Source organism: Cystoisospora suis, assembly GCF_002600585.1.
Source record: "Cystoisospora suis strain Wien I chromosome Unknown contig_2667, whole genome shotgun sequence".
Lineage (NCBI taxonomy): Eukaryota > Apicomplexa > Conoidasida > Eucoccidiorida > Sarcocystidae > Cystoisospora > Cystoisospora suis.
Genome location: NW_027155464.1, coordinates 33157 through 42367, shown reverse-complemented (window position 1 = coordinate 42367; position 9211 = coordinate 33157). Strand labels below are relative to the sequence as shown.

General features: G+C 54.8%; 1 protein-coding gene across 1 annotated transcript; it reads right to left on the bottom strand.

The window, feature by feature from the left end:
- Positions 1-7: 7 nt before the first annotated feature.
- CSUI_005500 (glutamic acid-rich) lies at positions 8-6077 on the bottom strand. Its single transcript, XM_068065676.1, has 5 exons — positions 3644-6077; positions 2828-3248; positions 1869-2225; positions 811-1038; positions 8-102 (listed from the first exon to the last, which is right to left on the bottom strand). Exons 1-4 carry the CDS (start codon positions 4463-4465, stop codon positions 992-994), a joined length of 1647 nt encoding a protein of 548 aa, XP_067922353.1. The 5' UTR covers positions 4466-6077; the 3' UTR covers positions 8-102; positions 811-991.
- Positions 6078-9211: the final 3134 nt, after the last annotated feature.

The window sequence follows — 9211 nt, the reverse complement described above, 5'->3', positions numbered from 1 at the left end:
GCCCGCCCCTCCCGACAAGACCCCTCCCACACTCGCAGTCAGTCTGACATCTGTTGGAGCACGCACTCTGTGCTTGTTTCGGCCAGCCCGGCAACCGCGTGTCTGTAGAGACCACAAGTCACGTGAAAACGGAGTACAAAAAGACCTACAATCTTGCGGACAGAGCACGTGGACGCGGTAGCAGGCGGCTGGGGGTTTCCTTCCCGAGACACAACTATCACAAAGAAAGCGTCACTTCTAGCTCCTTCTCACTCCGATGACCAAGTTATCAATCGCACCGCAATCACTGAAAAACAGGACATCATGGCACTCCCTGTCATCAAGAACCTGAAGAGAGCTTTGTTGCACGCCACATATTACCCAGGTCGCCTTCAGGGAACGGACCAAATTGCTCTCGGAGGCGGGGCAATGACAGTGCTCCCGTGTCCCTGGGTTTGATATCTTGTCTGCTCACTAGACAGCGGAAAGCGAAATATTGTGCTGGTGCTGAGCCTTGGACGGGTGGGCCTTTGGTGAAACCGTCTGTCGAAGGTTTCCTATTCAAGATCAACGCGCACGCCTCCCGCGGCGCAGGCGATGATGACCTCCGGAAGGCTTTGTGCCGACGGTACTGCAGTTCTGAACTGGAACGATCAATGCGGATGGTCGGAATCGGACCCGAGCCCCGAGTCCTCCCATCAGTCTTTGTATCGGCCCTAGGCGGCACACAAACTGACCCTCGACCATCCTCTCAGGGAGTGACCCCCTACGGCGACTACTTTACAGAAAGGCGGCATGGCAGCATCACCTTGTAACTGTGCTTGGCCTCACCTTCACCCGGATTTTGTCAGCTACTATCACCAACTGATTCAGCGCGGCAGTGTGAGAGGCGCAGGCGGCACGAAGCAGGCGAACAAGCTCTGCGGTATCAGCAGAGCTCGCAGGACTGACAGTGACCGACTTCTCCTTAATGGCAGCACTGCCGGCTCGTATCTCCGGCTCCCCTAGCGTCTTAGGCTCTGCCATTGAAGGGCCAGGAAAAAAAGCCCTCTCCACTCGCTGATGGGACACAGGAAAACGCATCGTCTTTCATGGGCTGCTGCCGTCCCGTCACCAATGAGTACAGCCCCCCTCGGTGAAGACAGGTTACCGCGTGGGAAAGGAACGAAAGATAAAAACACTCTTTCTCAAGATCGTGACACACCGCTACAAAAAACGGACGACGAAGAACAAGGATGTGAGCCAGAAACGAAAACATGTCTAGTCGAGTAGCACCCACCTTCGTGGTAACACCCTGTGAAAGCAAATGCCTTCCCGAAGAAACGCTGATTGCGCGTACGCTACGTTGCGCTCCTGGCGAAGGATCCGACACCCCACACTGTCATCGACTCAAGCCAATACTTAAACAATATGAGCACGACGCAGCTAGCAATTGCATAGGGACTCTTTGGTTAGTCGTACACTCTTGACATAGCGTTCATCTCCAGTTACAGTAACTGTTGTGCTTAGATTGCGGTTAACCTTTCCCTCTCTCGGCCGGTAGCCCCAGAGAAACTGAACCCTAAGTGCAAACTGTAGTCACAGAAGACAACGTCGCGAAGCTACCCTTTCCTCGCCCCGTCACTCTAAGAAATCAATTAGGAAGAGCTGAAAACGGGGCTCTCAGAGAGCGGAAGCAGCGCTCCAGAGCTATCATCCAAGGAAACCAGGAGCAGGAAAGTACAAAACGGACAATTCTTTGGACGTCACCCAGAGGAAAGCTGGGATTGTCCACTGAAGACAGGTAAAGCAGGCCTTCCGAAACCGCCACTGCAAGATGTTTTGTAGCAACCGGTGGGTCACGTCCCTATATTACGAAGGCAACTTTATAGCGTCACCTCACGTCTGACCGGGAGAGGCGCACGACTTCAAGGTACGTTCTGAGCTAGGTTGGACGCCTACATGCATCATACTGGTTAGTTCTTCCACCTTGACCCGATGAGTCTGAAGGACGCGTTCCCACTCAGCTGGGGAGATGCGCATAGCTGCAGGCTGCGTTTGCGGCTCGAAGGTGTTGCTGTCCTCGGCAAATCTGCTCTGTCCGGAGCACGCTTCTGCCCTCTCTTCTTCCACCTTGTCTTCACAAGGAAGATTGCAGTCGACAGCGGGGACCGCTACACTGCTTGCCGGTGCGGCTTCCGAATGAACTGGATCGGAAGCTTTCGCACAAGAGATCGGGCTGGAGGTTGGCGGCGGAGTTTTCGACGCTGCGTGGCACCCGCGACAAAAACGACAAGAACCATCGTCCGCGTGCTCCACTAAAAAGCAGTACGGAGAAATGTGAAACTGTGGGCTTCCATAGGCGTAAAAGAGGCCGCTTTTTCCCCAGAGCACTTCGAAGACTCCCACGGATAGCATGCATTGACACTGGACCGTGAACCGGTTCAGCTTTCCGAGTCAGCTTCCTTACTGAGGAAGAGAAACTGATAGGCGCTCGCGCTAATTGAAGAGCTCTGGCTTGTTTGGTGTCTTGTCTATCGTTAGCCTATTCACCGAAGACTATCTCAGTCAGGCACCGGGAACTCAACATCTCCCCCCTCCACCGATCAATGTTCTAACACGGACACACTACCTTTAGCTGAGACGAATGCTGCGGAAAAGAACAACTGGATTACAGGGAAGCTAGGAAGTGAATCTACGTGAACGAAGTTACATGGTGCTCATAGAAGAAAGCCAAAGAAAGACAACTCGTACGAACCGCCCTCTATAAAGCTTCGTGATCAGTACTGCCACCAGTACAAGGGCTTCATCGTGTACGGCGGCCCCCGTGATCCCCTGTGCGTGACACCTGTTAATGTCCTTGATGTACCTGCGTCACCTCCTTCCGTTTTCTGATGTTCCCTGGACCCACTGTCAGCTTCCACCACCGGCTTCTCGGTGAGCGTACACGCCGGTGTCGAATCGAGAACACTCCGATCTCTGGGAGGTTCTAGTTGAGGACCATTCGCAGAAGCGACGGAAGACGAGACGAAAAGAGCCTCTTCCTTTCGTTTCGTAAAGACGGGCTCCGAAAGGAAAGCAGAATGGTCTAGCCCCTCAAAAGCGGCCTCCTTTTGTCGGGGATCTTGGACCTCGCTGTCTGCCGACTCCTCAGTAGTGCAACACCGACCTTCCTTCTCGAGCTCCTGCTGCCGCAAAAGTAGCTCTTGCCGTTGCCAGTGCATCTCTATGCTTTGTGCAAGCAGAGACGAAAGCTGTTTCATTACTTGTGCGATGATACTATCGCGTGCCTGACAAGCAATCGACAACAGAAAACAACAAAGGGGGCCATCAAGTGTCCGTTATATACTGAGGCGACACAACAACGACATAGCCCCACTGTACCCGCACTGCGAAAAGCCCTCCACGTACAGTACGATATCCCCGACTGCGTCACCCGCCTCCCCTCCAGCGTTGCGACAACCGTAAGAAAAAGCGTACGCCATGGTATTCCAGCGACTGTCCGGACGGGTGCCCCGCCTAGTTTCCCTCTGCCTGAACCATGCAGTACAGAAAGACTTGCCGACAATGACAATCCCCAACGTTGTAAACCTGCCCTTGCTGCGACGGAAGCCGGCATGAAAGACATCGAGGCGCCGACAGTGGACCACGTATACACTTTTGAGTAACGCAGCCCCGTCCGTACCTTGAGGTTGTAAACGACTTTTTGAACAACATGGGCCTCTGCATTGCTCTTGACGAGCATCAAGCGGATATCATCGATGCTTGCTGTGTCCCGACAAAACTCGATACGCCGCACACGGATCCCGCCTCCTCCGCCATCACTCCCCTGCTCTCTTTCCCCTTCTTCTTGCCGCTCTGGGTCATACGGCCACTCTCCTTGTGGCCTATCCCAGAAGCTTTCATCTTCAGGGCACCAACATTCACCTGACATCTGAGGTCCCACATCATCTTCATCACAGGTGGATGATGACGGCCCCGATTGTTTGTTCTCCTCTTGACCGGAAGTGGTGTGCGACGGGACAGGAACATCCCCCACCCCATCTGCAGCATGTTCTTCTGAGTCGATCTGCGTTTTGGCCCCGCATGGCTTCGTCCTTGTCCAAGTGCAAGCCCCCGACGAGCCTCTTGCCGCGGTTCTCGTCCGCCTCTGCTGACCGGATCCTCCCTCCCGAAGAGGGCCGACGTGACTCTCAGGCGTCTCCTCCACCACATGCTCGTCTTCCTCAGTCAAGTTGAAGATAATGCCTCCTTGGGTTGTCGTGTCAGCGTCTCTGCCAGTTGTTCTAGACCTCCTAGGAGACCTTCCACAACGTTCGCGGACTGATTCCTCGTCTCTCTCCGGTTGCTCGTCTTCTTCCGACCATGAGAATAAGCCCTCTGCACGAACAACTTCGTGTGTATTCTCCTCTTCTCCACTATCGCCACTAGCGCGGCTGCCCTCTTTCCGTCCCGGAAGATCCGAGACAGGACTGTGAATATCGATTGACCGGGCAGACATCATCATGGAGCCGACAGACGGGAAACACCGAAAGAGGAGAGGCCCAAGGGAGGCACCACGTTGTCATGTAGCCGAATAAACATAGAGGAAAACACGGACCTTGACGAGTGGGAGAGAGGTGTACGTTCACGTGACGGAGGTTGGGGCTTTGCGTACAGCGGGCGGCTTCAGCCTCGCTAAACTAAACACCACAGGACAAAGCTTGCCAGGATCTGAGTTGCAGAGCAAGCGGGGAGGGCGAAGGAAAAGGCAAATTGTCCCGGGTGCGCTTACAACCCGGGAAGCCCGGAGACGAAACCTGACCAAGGAGTTCAACGAAGACACTCGAGCCGGCACGGACAGAAGGGAACGTGTGCTTTGGGCACGCATGTTGAGAGCCCTCACCGGCAGTAGAATCCCCGAGCAGTAGCTGCTGACACACTGCAAGAGGGGCGAGCACAACAAAAACAGACTGGATAACTAACTGTCCAGCTGCGCACCGCCACTGCGCCCGACAGCCGGCCTGGAAAGCGACGTGGTGTCCCGAAAGACAGCTACGAAGAGAGAGCCCATCTGTAGGAGAAGCGGGGAGAGGACGCGTGCAGGTACACGCCCAAAAAAACTAAAAGAAAGAGCCGTCTGTCTAGACAGAAATGAGAACCTGACCGTAGTGCCACGACATTTCTATCAGATACTTCTGTCTTGTCTACGGATCCCTCGCGGCCATGTTCTTCGACGTCGGAACTCAGCTGGGAGCAAAAAAAAAATGTGCTCAGTGGGTCCGCCCGTAAGAAGACAAAGCTTGTACAGATAATTTCTCCCGTATGTAATGGAGGAATGGAGTATGCATTGCTCGGGGCCCGGTCAGAGTGGAAGAGCCGACCGAGGCCGCCCAGAGCGTTCTGCCCGCGTAACAGACGTGTACATGTAGAACACTCCGGGTACTGAGGTGGCAATCCCACGACGGCGGAAGAACCCAGTTACGCTCGACTACGTAGGCAACACCGACGCCGCTCCCTAAGGGGCTTTCTTCTTCAGTGTCTTCGGAAACTTACATCAACTCTGCACCACGGGTATCAGATCAGTTTGCTCACTAGCTGGCCAAAGCGACAGAGTACACTTTCAAAGGAAACCTGCAACAAGGCCCTAGGGAGCGCCGCGCCACTAAGGAGAATCCCATTACTCGAAGCGGCCGAACTGAAAAGTGGAGACGATTAGATGCACACGCTCGCCTGCCTCGAAAGACAGGTCCACAACGAGTGGAGTGAACGAGAGAGAACAAAGCAGTGGCGTGGTACCAGTCACGTTGAAAAGTGGAAGACGTTAATTCTTCAGAGACCGATTATACGAGTACGAAGGGCGCCGGAGTGCGCCTGCATCTGACAGAATTCAAGCCACAAGTCGAAGGTGCGCTAACGAGGTGAAGAGAGAAAAGAACACGCCTGGGACAGTGCTGTGCTCCAACACAGCGGAAGGTGACTGCCGTCAGGTGTATCGGTGCACACCAACCAAGCTCGCGCGCTCCCCCCCATGCCGTTCGCTCCAACCTGAGTGAATGCCGCCGCTTACTCCAACGCATGCATCCCAGTTGTAAAAAACAAAAAGCAGATTTTCTGCAGCTGAATCACGACAAAAGGAGGCCAGAAAACTCTGAGTGGCACCACGGCACGAGCGTACCTTGGGCCATGTCTCGATGAGCTTCTGAGAAAAGACGGACCAGAGGGGAGGGCAAGAACTTTTCCTGCATGTATTCCGGGTCTGAAATCTTCGACCACTCGGACGCGGGTCACGCCGAAAAAATGTTGAACTCCCAGGACATTACGCGACTCCTCGGCTTCTGGGGGGTGCGTTTTGGCTGTTCGTGCGACCTGGCTCCTGGACAAGCTTTGCGAACCTCCTCTTGTTGAGCGTGCCTTTTCGTAGCCAGTATTCTGTTTATGTGGGCGATGGTGTTGAGTGGGCGTTGGTGGCCGGGAGTCCATACTTTGCTAAGCCTTCTGGACTCTCCAGGTGGAGAGTTGTTTTCCTTCTTCAGGCGGGGTGTCTTGGCTCAGCGACCCGAGGATGATGGACAGGTCTGCCAGCCGTTTCCCCAGATCAGATCGTCAGCGAACTCACCGCGACAGCCTGGCCTCGCCGGTTGGAAGCATCAAGGATCAGTCCTCATTCTATCTCATGCTACCCGTGCGGCATGTGTCTAGTTGCGCGAACTCGGTGACGAGTACTTCGTCCGTCCCTGCATAGCTTCCTCTCCGTCCGGTCGACCCCGTATGTCCCGCCATCACTCGATGCGATCCGCTGCACTTCCCGACTGCGTGTCGGACTGCTTGCGGGCCCCGACCCACTGTCACTTAGGACAAAGCAGTCTTCCGGAGCTCATAGGGTGTAGCATCTGAAACGATAGTACTATTCATAGTAGTCAGCTGGTTTTGCAGGACCACCAAAGACGCCGGGAAACACGACAGAGTGAATGACGCATCAGCTCTCGTACTTGTAGCGCACTTGCTCTTACGAAGGCTGTGTGGTACTCAGAGCCTACCCCGAGTGCCTGTGCCCCGACGACTGAAGTCGTCTGCATACGTGGCACCGTAACTGCCACATTAGCATCTCTCATAGCCCCTCCGCTGCAGGGCTTGCCGGTGGAGGAAGTGACCGAGATGCCATACTCAAGCAGTCGTGGCGGACACGCCTGGTCTTTCGCCACGCTGGCGTACGCGATGTGGGCCGAGACTCCTTTTGCGTGTCGCCCGCCTCCGCCGCCAACACTTGCCCCTGTTTCAAAGACAGTTCGTAGCCCTAGCGGAAGCGCCACGCCCTCCGGGCAAGTGCGCTCACTCGCACAGAGAGGTCTTGACTGGCCACATGTGAAGACCGGAGAGCCTCACTCTCACAGCGATATATTGACTGCCCACGCCCGAAGACCGGACGGCGTCACTTTCGTGTGCTGAGCGGGGGAGACGCTAGCGTTAGTGGCAGCACTTCTGTGAGCATGGTGGAAACCATCTGGAAGGGCATACAGGATACTGGCACGGCTCGGACACCTGGCAATACCGCGGTTATTGGCGGTTAAACGGTACGACGGTCGTAGTGTTGCGCGGTGCGCGCTACGAAAAACTCCGAACCATCCGATCCTTAGACGGCGAACGGCCGACTTGCTCGACCGTCGGCTGTCCTGCTCGAGGAGTTGTTATGTTGCACTCGCAGTGTGTTCCCGCCTCTCCAAAGGTTCTGCTCTAGCCTTTCTTTCCGGATCTCCTGCGTTGTGCGACGCTTTGTTGCCACAAGCTAGTCGTGCCGCGAGTGGTCGAGTGAAGTTGTGAGACGAATAATGTTTGACCCGGCCGTCAAAATGTAATAGTGCTAGAGTATCAGTACAGGCAGCTCATTTACTCAGGTATCCGGCAGCGGCTCCCACAAAGCTCAGGATCTCCCCACCTAATCTTTTTTTTTTCGCGTTTCGGACAACGGACTAGTCAGGTGAGACGCGTCATGACCTGCGCCCCGTTCTCACCGAATTCGTACACTGTTGTCCGCGCACGGGTGATTTGTTCGCGGCATATACGTAAGGCGGTGCGCTTCTCGACTGCGGTCGGGCGGAGCCGCAAACCGTACACTACATCGGCGCCGAACTTGCTGCGACCCGCCAGCAGTTCAAAGTCCTTTGGCCTGAGGGCCCCTCTAAGCGTCCCGTAGTTCTCTCCTGTCTCCTCAAGCTCCAGATCTGCTCATCTGACTAGACAGCGACGTTCGGCGGGATCACTGCGCTTTGGCCGAACGTGTGAGGATAAGAACATCTCAACCGCGTACGGGAGAACGTCAACAGTCTCCGTCCGGGTCATGCAGAGCGCCCGCCGCTGAACGTAGAAAGGCTTTTTAAGAAGTACCCGGACCGGTGTGGGATCGACACTAGTCGTGGTTCGATCAACGCTCAGTCGTTACTTAGTTCTTCCGAAGAACCTGACGAATCACGGAAGGGACCTACCTTGGATAGTATCCGCCTCGAGACGTTGTACTCATTTTCCGTCGAAGAATGTATGGCCCTCACCGGTGAGTGGGGACTCTACGATGCCTCCCCCTCCTTCATGGCAACATCCCGTGAAGAGGTCAAAGCCGATCAACGGCAAACACATACACCGGACTCGACGGCGTCTTGTCAGATCCATAACAATATTCGGCTGTTTCGATGTCGGAACTCATCAATCCACAATACCCAGAGAGATACCAGTCCTTCTGCAGGGTATGCCTCACCCGCCTCTGGGAAACCTCTCTCTCTCCCTCCGCGGCGAGCTGTTATTCCCCTTTCTATAGATACACCGCGGCAAGGAAGCTGAAAAGTCGAGATAATCTCGGCGGGCAAAACGAACACAGCTGCAAGGTTATGCGACGTGATATCGCGTTCTACTTCCGGGGCAGAGAGAGGACCTGCAATTACGAAGAGTACTCATCATCAAAAACAACGACGAACCTTCCAACAACCAATACAAGAGTTCCGAAGTAGCAAGAAGCGAAGCGCGTTAACGTGCTGCTGCCCGCCACAGGCTGACATAACGGACCTATCCGCAATCCGCTTATATGTGAGCGCCACAAACAACGGATGATACGTACATGACAAGCCCCTTGTGGTTACGAGATCTCCTTTCTCAGAAATGTCAAGCAGATTGTTTCTGATATGCAAAAAGTGTGTAAAGAAGCCTAACATCTCGAGATCACCAGCAGCGTGTAAGAAAATGGCAGGAACTCCACGCTGCATTCTCTACCACGCCCTGCTCGGCA

Bases quoted from the DNA above. Each gene is read 5' to 3' on its own strand.
- CSUI_005500 (XM_068065676.1), bottom strand. From the start codon at position 4,465: ATGATGATGTCTGCCCGGTCAATCGATATTCACAGTCCTGTCTCGGAT. The intron at 3,249-3,643 runs GTACGGACGGGG...ATTGCTTGTCAG, and splicing joins AAGTCGTTTACAACCTCAAG to GCACGCGATAGTATCATCGC. The intron at 2,226-2,827 runs GTACATCAAGGA...GGTGCCACGCAG, and splicing joins AACGGAAGGAGGTGACGCAG to CGTCGAAAACTCCGCCGCCA.